Source organism: Pelophylax lessonae (genome assembly GCF_965119305.1).
Source record: "Pelophylax lessonae genome assembly, chromosome: 4".
Classification (NCBI taxonomy): Eukaryota; Metazoa; Chordata; class Amphibia; order Anura; family Ranidae; genus Pelophylax; species Pelophylax lessonae.
Window position 1 is genome coordinate 69,273,724 of NC_138771.1, and position 17,373 is coordinate 69,291,096.

A 17,373-nucleotide genomic window follows, 5' to 3' on the forward strand; every position below is an offset into this window, starting at 1 on the left:
CCCCGTATTGAGCTCTAATGTTGTTGTTCTTCTTCGGTGTACACATAATTGATTTTTTGTTTAAATCTGCTGGGTTGCCGGACCCGCTCATGTGCTTCTATCTCCCTCTTCACACTTCCACCCCCCCATAGGTTGAGCACGGTTCTGTGCTCGTATCGTGTGTTACGCGCGGTGTCCTGTACTCAGGCACCATAGTTTCCTTGGCTCCCCTCCTGGAGTCCCCCTTGTCTACTACTCAGTGTACTACTTAGCCTTCCACCCCCCCCTTCCCCCCTTTTTTTTTCTCGTTTTACTTCTTCTTTTGTTGCTCTTTCCCCCCCCCTTTTTTTTCTTTTTTTCTTCTTTCCTCTCCCACTCCCTTTCTATATTCACTGTTCCTGTGTCTTCTCCCCCCCCCCTTTCTTTTTTTTTTCTCTTCTTTGTTTTTTCTTCTTCTGCTGTCCTTCCTTCTTTCTGATCGCGGCTTCCATTCCCCTGGAGGCCTCCTCTCCTCTGCCTACCCGCCCGCGTCCTACTATGGCCCACACAATAAGTACTCGCCCCCGTTTGATCCTAGGCTCCTATAATGTACAGGGCCTCAATGTTGCTTCTAAGAGGGGCCAAATCCTATACCATATGCATAAGCGCCATGTCAATATCCTGCTACTCCAAGAGACGCATTTCTGCTCCGATTCTGTCCCTGCTTGCTCCAACAGGTACTACAACCGATGGATACACAGTTCTAACCCGCTTCAGAAGTCCAAAGGGGTGTCTGTGGCCTTTCATAAATCCCTGCCTGTCATCATGATTGACCATGTTGCAGATCCACAGGGAAGGTACGTGCTGGTTAAGTTTGCTCTCTGGGGGACGACATACACGGTTGCCAACTTCTACTTACCTAACGCTAATCAGGTTGCCTGGGCCTTGCGGTACCTTGAGCTACTCGCGGGGTTTGCGGAGGGGAGGATCCTCCTAGGCGGCGACTTCAACCTTCCATTAGACCCTACACTAGATACCTCTTCCTCTCGTTCAGCTCTTTCCTATACGAAGTTGCGTGCCCTGAAGCGTGTCCTTCATAACTTGCACATCGTTGATGTATGGCGAATCCTCCACCCGACCTCTAGGACCTACACTCACTTTTCGTCTGCCCATCAGTCGTACAGCCGGATAGACTATTTCTTCGTGGACCATGCCTGTCTTGACTGGTCCCCCGAGGTAGACATTGGGACGTTGGTCTGGTCCGACCACTCCCCGATTTTCCTCACGCTTTCCCCCCCGGACACTCCGATGAGAGAATGGACCTGGAGGCTTAATGACTCTATACTGGCGACTGCGGGCTGCGTGGACGCGATTTCCACTGTCATTAACAATTTCTACTTAGACCACGCTGAGGACCCTACGTCCCTCCCTCTGCAATGGGAAGCGCTCAAAGCAGTGCTGCGGGGTTCCTTTATCCAGATGGGTTCCCGTCTTAAAAAAGAAAGGTCGGCCTCTATTACGGCTGCGACTCTAAAGCTACGCGATCTAGAAACAAAGCATAGCCGGACCCCATCCTCTGCCACTCTAGCCGACCTCTCTACGGCTCGGTCCCAACTTAGAGACCTATATGTGGCCTCCGCCCGCACGTACGACCAGAAGTTGGCTCTACACAGATACAAGTCTCAAGACAAATGTGGTCGACCATTGGCTGGCGCACTCCACCCACGCGCTGCCTCTACATTTATTGACCGGATTCGTGACCCAACAGGGTCCCTGGTGATGACCCCGAAGCTGATTGGTCAATCCTTTGCGACTTACTATCAGTCGCTTTACCATTTGTCTGCGTCCCTGCCCCAGGGTGCCGCGGGAGCCTCCCTCGAGGACAAAGCTGCGTATGTGTCGGCGACTGCCCTCCCTTGCCTACCTGCTGAGACTGTCTCGGACCTGGAAACGGCGATCTCAGTCGACGAGGTTGTGGCAGCTATTGCATCTATCCCCTCCGGCAAAAGTCCTGGTCCCGACGGCTTTACTGCCAAATTTTATAAGGTGTTCAGCACTTTGCTGGCCCCTTTTCTGGCTCGGGTCTTTAACTCGATTCCTGACGGCTCGGATTTTCCTCCTCAAACGTTAGAGGCCCACATATCTCTAATTCCAAAGCCGGGGAAGGACCCCGCATCGTGTGCCAATTACAGACCTATCTCTTTAATTGGAATCGACCTTAAACTTTATGCTAAGATCCTAGCGACCCGATTGAAACCGTTATTGCCAGACCTTATTCATATGGACCAGGTGGGCTTTGTCCAAGGCCGAGAAGCTAGGGACAATACCTTGAAAACCCTCCTGCTTACTGATTATGCCCGCTCCCACGATATACCTTTGTGCCTGCTGACAGTGGACGCGGAGAAGGCCTTTGACCGTGTTGACTGGCATTTTCTGCGTCTTACCCTGGAACAAATCGGTCTCGGCCCGCTGATGCTGGCTAGAATTATGGCCCTCTACAAGTCACCTTCCGCTAGGCTCCGGATTAACGGCTCCTTGTCTCCTACCTTCAGCATCCACAACGGTACGCGCCAGGGTTGCCCCCTGTCTCCGCTCCTCTATGTCCTAGTAATGGAACATCTGGCCGTTGCTATTCGTGACAACCCCAATGTCTGCGGACTGACCATTGGCCCCATACATTCAAAACTAGCGCTATTCGCAGATGATTTACTGCTCTACGTCACTTCTCCTCAAAAGTCCCTCCCTGCGATCTTGGCCGAGTTCCGCGACTTTGGCCTTGTGAGCAACTTTAAAGTTAATCACTCTAAATCGGAGATATTAAATATCTCCCTGCCTAAATCGACTCTTAAGCGTATCTCGGACACATACCCCTTTAAGACGGGATCCTCCTCCGTTCGCTACTTGGGCGTCAATCTGCCTTCTGACCCGACGCGCCTCTTCGCTGACAATTTTGTTCCACTCCTCACTAAAACCCTGTCTGACCTGTCTACCTACTCCACAAAACACTTGTCTTGGTTTGGGAGGATCAATGTCCTGAAAATGGACGTTCTACCTCGCTTTTTGTACCTCTTCCAAGCGCTTCCTGTTCACATACCTGCCTCCTTCTTTGACAAGCTGCGTAGAGCGCTTTCGAGATTTGTATGGCTTCATAGCCGACCCCGCCTAAAGTATGCGACTCTCACCCTTCCGAAGTCTAGAGGGGGCACCGGTATCCCGGACTTCGCTCTCTACCACCGCGCGGCGACCCTGACGCGCTTGGTGGATTGGTTTCACAATGCCCCCACTAAACTGTGGGTGCAACTTGAACATCTTCTTGCCCCCTTTGATCTCAGGGCACTTCCCTGGACTCCGGTGCATCTTCGTGGTCACGTTTCCTCTTTCAACATGTTAACGGGCCAGACCCTGCGGACTTGGGATTGCCTGAATAAATCGGGCCGTCTCTCAGGTCCTCAGGGCCCCATGACGCCCTTCTTTGGCACCCCGGCGTTCCCCCCGGCAGCCTCGTGTTCTAGATTTGGACCCTGGACTGCGACGGACCATTGACGTGTTTCCCAAATTCTCAGAACGGACTCGTCCTTGTTGACGACTCCTACTTCCACCACATCCGATGGTGCTCTTGTGAGCTGGCTGCAGCGCGGCCAGGCTCTCTCCTATATACGCTCCCTGCCCTCACTGACTGCTGTTAGGGGAGACCCTTCGGAGTTTGACTCTATCCTACTCCAGGATGTTCCCCCCACGCACACGGTATCTCTCTTATATTCATTACTCCTACGCAAGTTCAGGAGAAGGGGTTCAAACTCCTGAGCAGATGGTACAGGTGCCCTTCCTCGATTACCTATATTGATCCACTTCAGTCGGACCAATGCTGGCGATGCAAGTCATCTAGGGGGACGCTCCTTCATATTTGGTGGGAATGCCCGCAGATCCATGCATTGTGGACTGGAATTATTGCTCTTTACTGCAGGCTCCAGGCAACTACAGTATCCGCGACACCGCAGTTGGCCTTGTTGTCCTTGTTACCCGGCTCCTTCCGGTCGATCAAGAGAGACGTTCTGCGTTTTTTCTTGGCGGCTGTACGGACAGTAATACCCAGACACTGGAGGACCCAGCACGTGCCTTCTAAACTTGAGTGGGCTTTGGAACTAGACAGGCTTAGAGACATGGAAAACCTGCTGGCGCGAGAAGGGGGCAAAGAGGAACGGTTCTCTGCTGCATGGATGTCTTGGGACGTGTTTCGGTGTTCGGAGGCCTTTCAGTCCTGGATCGAAGCGCCTGTGCTGCCGGGTGATGGGGAACAGTAGTGGGACGTGGGCGGTCCCTCATGATCTTCTCTGTCTTCCTCACCCCCTTGACTTCTCTCTGTTTTCGCTCTCCTGCTTTACCCCACCTCCCCTCTCTCTACCTCTTTGGCTATACCACTGGCACCATACGGCTATCCTTTTTGTGCTCCCTTGTTGTTTTTGGGTGCTTCGCAGCGTAAAACCTGAGTATTTACTAGTGCCTCCCAAACTTTACACCATTTTCTAATGTGACACCAGATGTGGCGGTGTCTCTAACAGTGTTATCCTTTATTTGCTCTCTCCCTTGTTTATGTTGACCCAGGTTACACCAAGCTGCTGTATATCAAGTTGCGATACAATCGTACTCCAATGGACTTGGTAGTTTCTGTTTCGTCTCAACACTGATTGATATTGTTTGTACTAAGCACTTACTTGAAATTCATTGTGTGACATGGCTGTGAATTTTTTCTGTTTGCTCCATGCTCCTTAGCTTTCACCCATATTCTGTAAAACTCCTCTTTCTTAATAAACTCAGATTGAACTAAAATGGAAAATACCATATTTGGCCACTAGATGGCGATAAGTATCACACAAATTGCCTATCTAGTGGCCAAATGCAGTATTTTCTACTACTAGATTTGGCCTCTAGATGAAGTTAAATATTATAAAAAGGTCCTATGATACTTTCCTATAATAGTTATAGTGGAAGTATACCCATCTATTTACCAGTTTCAAAGAACAGTTATATTTCTGGCACATGCTGGGAATGTAACTGTCACATTGGTTGTGCTTTCAACCAAACTGTCAAAGCATCCAGTGAGTGACTGGTGTCATAACTGATCACAAGTGCAGCATCACGGCAGTTGAAGATTAAATAGAAGCCAAAATGGCAGCTTCCTTGGCTGAAAATTATAGGAGGGTTTACTTACGCTTTAAAGTAGAACTAAAGGCAATTAATTAATTTTGAATATTGTAAAGGAGGGTTATAATCTCTGACAGTTTTATTTTTTTGCCATCTATCTCTTATTGGGGATATTTACCTTTACTTCCTGTCCCACAGCCAAAGCAGGAAGTGAGGGGAAATCCCTCCAAAGAGAAAAAATCCCAGGGCTTCACCAGAACTAGTGTCCCCATTGGACAATTTGCCCTCTATTACTGTTCTGGTGTCAAACCAAAATGTGGGTATCCTTTTACTTTAACATATGATGATAACAGTAAACATTTCAGATAGAGAGAGTGAATCTCCCTAATGGGAGTACAGAGAGCATTAAAAACTTTACAAGAGTTCTAACCCCTCTGCACTCTATTCAAAACTAAAACAAAAACTTTTGCCATTAGTTCTACTTAAATTTACATGGAAAATACTGCATTTGGGCACTAGATGGCACTAAGTATATTAGGAATTTCCTATGGCACTTAGCACCATCAAGTGGCCAAATGCAGTATTTTTAATTTAAATCAATGAAAAACCTTTTAATAGCATTGGAAATAGCATAATAACAGTTATTTTTTTTTGCTCCATTCACTCGAAACATATGCACATGCACTTTTTACTGACAGCATTTCTAAGCATTTTTTTTTTTTTTTTTTTTTTTAAGTAAACCTGAGTAAAGTTATAGCTTCTAAAATGCACAGTTGCTCCTGGTCAAGGACTCTTGAATTAGTATGACATCCAGACAGCTCGCATTTTTAGAAGGAAAGGACATCAATAGCTATATACATATTTTCTAATGCAAATATTATTTTAAAGCTCACAGTGCTTATGAAGTGTAAATAAGGAAGAAAAATTGGTATAAAAAAAGGAGGTAACATTTTTTCTAATGTCAACAAATGGTGGAGATCTCTAGAGCTGATACTTCTCTATGGAAAAGTCACTTCTAACATCCTGTGTAATCGCTACTTCCTATACATAATAAGCAACCTGCATTTATTTATGAGTGGCTTTTCATCAACTGCAACAACTAGTATGGCAGTTGCTTCTATTCTTCATTGTTTGCACTGATGACCATGTGACACTTTCATGCACACCATTTTTACCCAGCTTGAAATTCCACTATTATTTCCCTACAGTTACACTGGTCATGGACACTAGAGGTGCCCCATAGACATTGGAATATGATGATGCTACTTCAGGGCCAATTTACACCAGCAGCCTCTTGTGTGCACTGTAAGGAGAGTGATGCTGATACATCATAAACAGTTTACTTTATGTTTTTAACTTTTTCTGATATTTTATTTCACATTTTACTGCAGCGGGTTGCAATTTGTTAGACTGTGTCCCAAAACATTGTGCTGGAAAAAAAGTTCTACATGTCCTACTTTTTTTCAGTGCACAACACTGCAGCGCAATGGTGTGATCTAAATACAAAGAACTCAAGACAAATTGTTCATCCAACCATGAGGGTCTGACTGAACATGCATGATTGGCCAGACCCTGATGAATCCATGTTGTCTGACGGTGCTCCTGATCAATCCCAGTCTGGACACAGTTTTTATACATGTGAGTTTGCTATGTTTTATTAAATGTTATCATTGAGACTCTACTAACTCCAGCGCCCTGCTTGTCTTTTTCATCAATACATGAGTGGATCCCTCCAAGCAGGGTCGGGGGTAAGGCACCTGCCCTGGGCGCTGTGTTGAGGGGCGCTGCCAAGTGGGCCGCTCATCCTGCTCCTTACTGACAGGGTTACTGCAGTGTCACTCCTGTCAGAAGGAGCAGCGACCGATAGCTGCTGCTGGAAAGAGGATTCAGCTTTCTCCTTCCTTCAGCCTGCATGGGGCAGGAAAGAACTGGCGCTGAGACAGAACTGTCTTCAGTCTCAGTGCTGCACTGCTGAGGAAGGATGGTGGACCGTGTCCCTCTTCCTTTCTCATCCTGTCATGTGACTTGTCACATAACTGGAGATAGGAAGGAGTACCCATCTCCCAGTACAAGGGGGAAAGGGATGGGCAATCGGCAGCATGGGGACACCTTATGTAAAGGGGGACTCTATTGGGGACACCTGATGTAAAGGGGAACTCTACTGAGAACACGTGGTGTGAAGGTGGACTCTACTGGGGACACCTGATGTAAAGGAGGACTCTACTGGGGAATCCTGATGTAAAGGGGTACTCCACCTGGCAGGGGGGACACAATTCACCAATTTCACTCTGGGCACGGGATGACATTGTCCCAGCACTGCCTCCAAGATCAGTTCCAGGAGCGGCAGGAGTTTCTTGGAATTTTTTGTGCCCATAGTTTCTCTCACTAAGAATGTTGTATACAGACTTTACAGCTAATCGTTATACTGTGAGGAACGCAGTGTTCGCAGTACACACCATGTGCGTGTACTTTTTATATTTGTTGCCTATACAAGTGTTTCCCAACCTTTTTTCAGTCAGGGCACCCTTTGAAATTGTGCACAATCTCAAGGAACCCCATTCTAAAATGTTAAAAACTAAACTAATAGTTTTACATAACTTAGCAACATCCACACACACGTAGGACACCCAGCGTAGGAGGTGGTTTGTTCTTCCAAAGAAAACACACCTTAGCACACTGGTACTGACTAATATTCTAGTGTTTCTTTTCTCCCTCAGGTTCTTTCCCTTACTCAGCTAATGTGACATCAGTGTTGATGGAGAGGGGGCAGGGGAGGGGCAAACAAGGATGCTGTGCCAGCACTTGACATCCTTCTTATCAACCGATGACATCATTGGTTGTTACGACGCTGGCAACTAGATGGTTGTAATGGTGCGCAATGAAAAGCTGTGGCTTTGTGTAACTAACAAGCAGGCTTCATCCACCCACTGGCTTTTTTACAATTTTCGGGCAATTTTTAGGCATTTTGCCAAGGCGCCCCTAAAGAAACCTGAAGGCACCTTGGTTGAAAAAGGCTGGTCTATTGTTTGATAGTGTCTTGGGCAAGGCACATCTAAATGCATATGGTGTGCATGGACCTTCAGTGTTCAGGGCCAAAAAGAAACCAAACATCTGTGTGAATGCAAGTCCACTCAAGGTCAGTCCATAGATCCCACAGAATTGGATGATTTACTGAACTAGATAAATGCCAGAGATTGGGAGACTCCAACACCAAGATCAGGGTCAGAAGGGTGCATCACCCCATGCACAAAAAAAGGATGTCTGCTTATCAGATCATTAGACCATCGGCTAGGAATGGTCAAACAGGCATGTGTCCAGATGGTATCTCAGGATATAAAGTACTTCACCAAAAACCCGGTAGCAACCAATTTCCCATAAGTGAGTGGCGCCTCCAAACCTCTTAGTAAATAGTCAGCTTAGTGAGCCACCAAACCTCTTAGTAAATAGTCAGCTTAGTGAGCCATATTACCTCCAAAAAAACAAAGGGAGACTCCAGCAGCCTCTGTCTATATTCTGTACAAAATATAGACAGAGGCTGCTGGAGTCTCCCTTTGTTTTTTGGAGGTAATGTGGCTCACTAAGCTGACTATTTACTAAGAGGTTTGGAGGCGCCACTCATTTATGGGAATTTGGTTGCTACCAGATTTTTGGTGAAGTGCTTTATATCCTGAGATACCATCTGGACACATGCCTGTTTGACCATTCCTAGCCGATGGTCTAATGATCTGGTAAGCAGACATCCTTTTTTGTGCACGTGGTGATGCACCCTTCTGACCCTGATCTTGGTGTTGGATTCTCCCAATATCTGGCATTTATCTAGTTCAGTAAATCATCCAATTCTGTGGGATCTATGGACTGACCTTGAGTGGACTTGCTTTCACACAGATGTTTGGTTTCTTTTTGGCGCTGTACTCTTTATCATTATTTTCTTGTGCTCTTATCTTACCTTTGTACTGGCAGCCTTCATTTATTCATCTAATTTACATTGTGACTAAGCGTGGTTATTTTTTGTTATAACTTCAGTGTTCATCCACAAGCTGGTGGCAAGGAGGTGACCAAGCTATACTGTTTAACTGTAGTATATTACACATACAGTGGGTATGGAAAGTATTCAGACCCCCTTAAATTTTTCACTCTTTGTTATATTGCAGCCATTTGCTAAAATCATTTAAGTTCATTCTTCTTCCTCATGAATGTACACATAGCACCCCATACTGACAGAAAAACACAGAATTATTGACATTGTTGCAGATTTATTAAAAAAGAAAAACTGAAATATCACATGGTCCTAAGTATTCAGACCCTTTGCTGTGACACTCATATATTTAACTCAGGTGCTTTCCATTTCTTCTGATCATCCTTGAGATGGTTCTACACCTTCATTTGAGTCCAGCTGTGTTTGATTATACTGATTGGACTTGATTAGGAAAGCCACACACCTGTCTATATAAGACCTTCCAGATCACAATGCATATCAGAGCAAATGAGAATCATGAGGTCAAAGGAACTGCCTGAAGAGCTCAGAGACAGAATTGTGGCAAGGAACAGATCTGGCCAAGGTTACAAAAAGATTTCTGCTGCACTTTAGGTTCCTAAGAGCACAGTGGCCTCCATAATCCTCAAATGGAAGACGTTTGGGACGACCAGAACCCTTCCTAGAGCTGGCCGTCCGGCCAAACTGAGCTATCGGGGGAGAAGAGCCTTGGTGAGAGAGGTAAAGAAGAACCCAAAGATCACTGTGGCTGAGCTCCAGAGATGCAGTCAGGAGATGGGAGAAAGTTGTAGAAAGTCAACCATCACTGCAGCCCTCCACCAGTCGGGGCTTTATGGCAGAGTGGCCCGACGGAAGCCTCTCCTCAGTGTAAGACACATGAAAGCCTGCATGGAGTTTGCTAAAAAACACCTGAAGGACTCCAAGATGGTGAGAAATAAGATTCTCTGGTCTGATGAGACCAAAATAGAACTTTTTGGCCTTAATTCTAAGCGGTATGTGTGGAGAAAACCAGGCACTGCTCATCACCTGTCCAATACAGTCCCAACAGTGAAGCATGGTGGTGGCAGCATCATGCTGTGGAGGTGTTTTTCAGCTGCAGGGACAGGACGACTGGTTGCAATCGAGGGAAAGATGAATGCAGCCAAGTACAGGGATATCCTGGACAAAAACCTTCTCCAGAGTGCTCTGGACCTCAGACTGGGCCGAAGGTTTACCTTCCAACAAGACAATGACCCTAAGCACACAGCTAAAATAACGAAGGAGTGGCTTCACAACAACTCCGTGACTGTTCTTGAATGGCCCAGCCAGAGCCCTGACTTAAACCCAATTGAGCATCTTTGGAGAGACCTAAAAATGGCTGTCCACCAACGTTTACCATCCAACCTGACAGAACTGGAGAGGATCTGCAAGGAGGAATGGCAGAGGATCCCCAAATCCAGGTGTGAAAGACTTGTTGCATCTTTCCCAAAAAGACTCCTGGCTGTATTAGATCAAAAGGGGGCTTCTACTAAATACTGAGCAAAGGGTCTGAATACTTAGGACCATGTGATATTTCAGTTTTTCTTTTTTAATAAATCTGCAACAATGTCAACTATTCTGTGTTTTTCTGTCAGTATTGGGTGCTATGTGTACATTCATGAGGAAGAAGAATGAACTTAAATGATTTTAGCAAATGGCTGCAATATAACAAAGAGTGAAAAATTTAAGGGGGTCTGAATACTTTCCGTACCCACTGTAGTCACCAAGCTTGCTGTCTTGTCTGGGAGAGCTGTGTCTATGTCATGACTGGCTGGGCAAAATGATAAATTCTTTGCCAAGTAAAAGAGCTCTCTAATGTGTATTTTATAGATCTATTTCATTCTTTGCCTGAAGTTCAGCTTTAACTAATCCAAATGTGTTAACGTGTATTTGTCACTATCTTAATGTGATATTGTGGGGTGCAGCTTCAAAAAGTGAGCATAAAAGAGTCATCTCACTTGTCAGGTCACGTGTCAGGGCCATGGTGTCCACTTTTATTTTATCTAGAACAAGGATTAACATAGGATTTTATCCTATGCCAGCAGAACAGGGACAAAGTCATCCAGTGCCCAGGACGAAGGCCACAAACTGCACCGCCATCATCTCAACCCTCCCCCCCCCCCCACCCTGCAGGGGGATGTTGGGGTGGTTGGTAAGCTGGGGTAGGTGATGTGACCTGGGGGGGGGGGGGGTGCATGGCAAAGAGGTAGTGTGATTAAATGGGGGGGGTGGTCTGGGGTAGGAGGGAAGTTCCGGAGAGTGTATAAGGTGGGAAGAATGGAGGTGGTCTGAGGAGGAGGGGTTTGGGTTCAGAGGTGTTGTGAACTGAGAGGTAAGGTAGTTGGCAGAAAGGCACAATGACTATGGAGGGAAGTGGTGCTGGAAGAGAAAAGGTGAGTTGGTATGGGGGAGGGGGTTAAAGTGGCAGGGAGTCTATGTGATTAGGACAAGGGGTAGACTGTAATGAAAGGCGGTTGAAGGGAGGTGTTTTGACCAGGGGACCTCGCCAATGTTGCCATTAGCTTTCAGCAGAATTATGTTCTGCTCACCAGACTTCTGACACTAACAGTTACTCCCCTGCTGTTGATCCTGCTTCTTACAGAGGATGCCAGCAAAGCCATCACCCTCACCCATAGTAAGCAATACCTCTGGTCAGCGTGGACCAGTAGTAATGCCTGCTGTTGTCCCACTTGCAGACTTGTATAAAGTACTCAAAATTTCTACTTGAGTAAAAGTACAAGTGCTCGATCAAAAAGTGACTTGAGTAGAAGTGGAAGTGCTCACAGAAAAAGTTACTTAAGTAGAAGTACTAAAGTATTCAACATTTTTTTTACTTAAGTATTGCAAGTAGTTTTTTCAAAAAATTTGCTACTTAAGTACTAAAAGTAAAAAGTACCAGTAGTTTTGAAAAAAAATTCTACTCAAGTACTGAAAGTAGAAGTACAAGTACTGTGTTATGTAGTTATTAAAGAAAGAAGTCAAAAGTTTGAACATCATATTGTTTTTTATTATTTCAAATGATTTATTCAAATGATTAACCTGTGTTTGTTAGTAGTTTCTTGATGCACTTTAAGCGCTGTAGCACCATTTATTTGTTTGTTTCATATTTTCTTTTTGTTGGAAAGATTTGGTATAGCAGCTTTTATTATACACAGCCTTTATTTTCGCATGCGCTTGTTTACAAATGACATTATACCCATTTTTTTTGAGCTTTATGCAACCTGCCATCTACTGTTCTGGCAGTGGTAATTTTTTTAAAAGTAACGAGTAACTATGCAGCACTAAAAAAAAACATCGGAGTAGAAGTATCGAAATCATCGAAAAAATGTAGTGAAGTAAAAGTGGAAGTAGGAGAAAAAAATTCTACTCTAGGAAAGTACAGATACCGCATTTCGGTACTTAAGTACAGTACTTAAGTAGTTCTACTTCGTTACTATACATCTCTGCCCACTTGCTGCAATATCACTCCCTGCACTGTGGCTACAGTGCAGGATAAGGATTCAGTGTATTTGCAGGTGTTTCATTTCTGAAGCCTAAAAACACTGTAGTGAAAGATGCCTGGACTGAGATGTACTGACACAATTTCAGAGCTGTCACCAAACCTCCACCAGGGAGCTTGCTAGCAGTAAACTGCAGCAACTAAATGTCTTGAGGCACAAAGAAACCCTCCAACCGCAATTCAGCAGAACAGTGCAGGGACTGATCTTGCAGCAGGAAGTCCTATGTGGCACGGTGGCATGCTCTGCTCCTTGTCCAGGCTGACCAACTGCCCTGATTAAAATAGTAGGAGAGGTTGTCGGATTTCCTGACATCCTTTGTATAGGGCAGGATCAACAACTTCAGATTGGTGGTAAGAAAAACTGTTATCATCTTGTGCTGCTGGTAACATACGAGAATGTAATGAGGGCACAGCTTGCCAGGATGGCATTCCACTCTTCCCACCTGAAAACACTGCACCCAGAACACATGCCCCTCCTGTCCTCCCCTTTTCTAAGACCTGCATGCAAGGATATATCAAGCAAAATGTAGGATTTCCAGGCAGTTCTCATTCTGAGCCATCAGAAAAGCCCATGTAAAATCTACATGGGCTTTTCTGTGCCCTTGTCATACTCCATACACTATATAGTTTACTTTTTGAGATAGATATGCAAAAGTTAAAAACTAAAATATTTTTAGACAATTTCAGACCTTAAGTGTTTCTTCATCTAGAGATTGAACTTCCTCTATTAGTTGGTTCAGGTCTTGAATGGGAAGTAGAGATATGACAGACTGGCTGTTACTGGCTGTGGATGAAGGCAGAAAGATGAGCTGATCACTGATGGTCTCCTCCTTCTCTTTTTCTGGCTGGCATGTCCCATAGCCCTTTAACTCAGAGAGGCTATAATGAAAAGAGTTAATTTATTAGAAGCTTCAACTGGAACTCCGTAGTGTGCAAACCATTTGGTTAATCTGTTTAAATAAGGCAGGGGTGTCCAACCTACAGCCCAAGACGGCTATGAATGCGGCCCAACAGAAAACTGCAAACGTAACTTAAAAATTATGATTTTTTTTTGGGCGGGGGGGGGGGGAGGTGTTGTAAAAATGTGTTTACACTTAGCAAACACATGCGCTCAAAGAAAAATTTGTGTCTCCTTAAGGGACTTTAACCACTTAAGCCCCGGAAGATTTTACCCCCTTCCTGACCAGGGCCTATTTTGCGATTCGGCACTGCGTGATTTTTAACGGACAATTGTGCGGTCGTGCGATGCTGTACCTAAACATATTTGGCGTCCTTTTTTTCCCACAAACAGAGCTTTCTTTTGGTGGTATTTGATCACCTGTGCAATTTTTTGATCATGCGCTATAAACAAAAAAAGAGCGTCAATTTTGCATAAATAACAATATTTTTCACATTTTTTTTATATGAAATTCCCCAAAAAAAATTTAAAAATCGAAATTTTTTAACATTTTCCGCCAATTTGTTTTAGGCTACATATGTTTGGTAAAAAAAAAATCGCAAAAAGCGTATTTTGATTGGTTTGCGCAAAAGTTATCACGTTTACTAACAAAGGGAAAGATTTTTGTCATTTTTGTTGTTTTTTTTTTTAAAACGCATAATGGCGGCGATCTGCGATTTTTTTTGTGGTACTGCGACATTGTGGCGGACAGGTCGGAGCCTTGACTGACATTTTTGAGACTTTTTGGGTTATCAGTGTCATTTCTACAGTAATCAGTGCTATAAATATGCACTGTTACTGTAACATTACACTGGCAGTGAAGGGATTAACTTTTTTTGAGAGGGAGGGGCTATGTGTGTCCCTAGGGGCGTGATTCTAACTGTGATTGGCTGTGGCTTGAGATGTATGAACAGTGATCAACGGTTTTACATAGTAGAACCGTATGATCATCATTCATACACCGGGGAGAATGACAGGCGGCTTGTTTACATCAGCCGCCTGCCTTTCTCCCTCTCCACCGACGATCGCGAGTGACCGGCGGACGATCGGGTCCGCCGGTCACACGCGCGGGGGGGTCCGTGACCACGTGGGAGCGGGAGCGCTCCTCCGGCGGCGGGCGCTCGCTCCTGAGACCCTCACAGGCTAGCGACGTAGACCTACGTCGCTCTGCCTGTGAGGGGCTGACTGCCGCAGTAAATATACTGTGAGCAGTCGGCAAGTGGTTAAAAAGTTTTATCTTCCCCAAAAAAAATCTCCCACTCTTCACAATCACGCCTTATTTATGTCATCAGTTTTCAGCTGCACCTATATTTGTGAGAAACTATTTTCAAGGATGAAGCACACGAAGGGAAAAATGTGAACCAAATTATCTGATAAGCTCCTTAAGAATTCACTGAGAATTGCTACTCTATCCATCGAATCAGATATTTTTGCATTTGTTTATCAAAAACAGTGTAAAATATCACACTCGTTTTATGTTGCCCTGTTTTACCTTTATAATAAAAAAAATGACAAAAAAATTAAGTTTCATTTCCCAGCTAGGTACATTTTCTTTATCAGTGATCGTTTCATTTGTAATGTGCCCGACTTTTTCTGCTTATCACCTATCCCTATAGTTAGTGTATTTTATGTGTGGCCCAAGACAATTCCAATTCTTCCAATGTAGCCCAGAAAGTTTAAAAGTTGGACACCCCTGACATAAGGCATGACAAAGTTTTTTTCACTGGATATTTTGGACTTACAGTAACTAAAAGTTCTAATCTTAAAAAAAAAAATAAAATTATATTTAAAAGCATGAACAGGTGAGGTTAAGGAACAAGTAGATACATATTCGCCAGCACACCAAGGATCTTTCAAAAGCAGTCCAAAATCTTTATTCCAAATACGATCACATCAGAAAAATATAGTGCAACGTTTCGGAGCCGCACAGGACCCCTTCGTCGGGCATGTGATGCCTGACGAAGGGGTCCTGTGCGGTTCCGAAACGCTGCACTATATTTTTCTGATGTGATCTTTTTTGGAATAAAGATTTTGGACTGCTTTTGAAAGATCCTTGGTGTGCTGGCGAATATGTATCTACTTGTAACAGATCCAGTTGCCAGCTGGTGATCGCTTCAGCACCCAGTACACAAGTGCCTACAAACCAGGAAGGTGTGCGATAGGAATATGAACTATAAGGTTAAGATACAATTCTCACACTATTTTGTCAGCATTCTGTCCACCAAGGGTAGTAATTTGTCCAATGTTCCTACATGCTTTGCAAGCCTAGCTTCTGTATGAGGTTAGACCGGGTGCCTCTTGCGACCGCCGGACAAGCAAGATGGCTGCTTGATAACTGGTGCTTGTTTTGGCTCCATGCACTTGCCTGAGGCAAGCCATAGCAAGAAGAATGCAGATGGATGGGAGGCTAACACCCCCCACCCCATCCTTCTGCATTCATCTTGCCATTGCTTGCTGCACTTCGCAAAAACTCTGAACAGAGACAAGCATTGGTTAAAAAACAATTGTCTCCTTGCCAAATACATTGTCAGATGGCCAAGGGGGTAGCAGGGCACCTGGGCAGCTAGGTTTACAAAGCACATAGGAACATGATCAATGAATTTCTTTTCCCCAAGTAACAAAGTATATATTTTTTTCCCCAAGGAACAAAGTATAATAAATTGAAAATGTAGCATTTAAATAATGCATTTTGCTGTGTAGGTCAAAGTGAAAACATTCTACCCAGTGGCAAACCAAATTATTCTGCTGATATTACATTTGGTACCCAATCAGGTTTAGAGACCCAGGACAGATACATTGAGATAAACCATCTATAATTCAAAATATCCTTTACAACTTGATTGCTGTATCAACCCCCTGCCAGGCATGGTTGATTATCGGTACAGTAAATAGCACAAAACAACTCCTTATTTAGCATTTTAGGGTTGTTTTACCAAGCTTCATGTTGTTTTCACAGTGTTTCTTATTTTATCTCACAAAGATGTTGGTGCCACCTTCACTTCCTCTGGCTTCCAGTGCGGTACGACTTTATATATCACACAAGTATTTTTTCACATGATATTCGTTTTTTAATTTTGAAAGCCTCTTTTTCTCATTAATTAATATTTTGACCTCCACCTCTAAATGCTCTGTGACCAAACTGAGACATAGGCTTTTGAAGGGGACTAGGGACAAACCTCCTACCCACTGCCCACTAGTTTGTTATCTAAACCTTTGTGTGATGTTTTGGGTAAATATTTGGCCCTGGCTTTTAAGGAAATTCTACTCTTTGGGGGATGTGTGCCTGGGGGACCCTTGGACAGTGGCGTCACTAGGGGGGGGGCCAGAGGGGGCCATGGCCCCACCAAAATTAGTCTGTGCCCCCCCTGCCCCCCATGTGCCCCCCCCCAATTTATGTGCACAACAAAAGTCATGGATTCTCATTCTGTGTCTCCGCGGATTGATGGGAAGCCAGGCAGCTGCAAGGAGAGAGAGTAGAGCTGTCAAAATGTAGCTCTGATGTTGGGGATGGGCGGAACTGATATGCGGGACCCGCCCCCTTTGTCAGACAGCCCATGCACAGAGACAAACAGCGGAGGTTACATTGCTGGGGAGGAAGGAGACGGGGAGGGACTGATTGTAACTGCTGTATGTGGACACTCAGCAGTGTATAATTCAGGTTTATTATACATGCTGTGGGTACACATACAGTAGTTATAATCAGTCCCTCCCCGTCTCCTTCCTCTCCAGCCAGCAGGGCTTGGAGGAGAGGTGGGCAGTGAAGACACCTTGGACGCAGTGGCGTACCAACGGGGGCGGGCCGGGTGCCACGCACTAGGCCTAGGG

At 45.0% G+C, this 17,373-nt stretch overlaps 1 protein-coding gene across 2 annotated transcripts in view; it reads right to left on the minus strand.

Annotated features, from left to right (window-relative positions):
• The window catches only part of IL16 (interleukin 16), a 239,226-nt gene that overhangs the window by 28,567 nt on the left and 193,286 nt on the right, over positions 1-17,373 (minus strand). For both annotated transcript variants that reach the window (XM_082253377.1, XM_082253378.1), the window contains exon 15: positions 13,301-13,490. In XM_082253377.1, the coding sequence (XP_082109503.1) occupies positions 13,301-13,490 (190 nt within the window). The remainder of the gene's footprint in view (positions 1-13,300; positions 13,491-17,373) is intronic.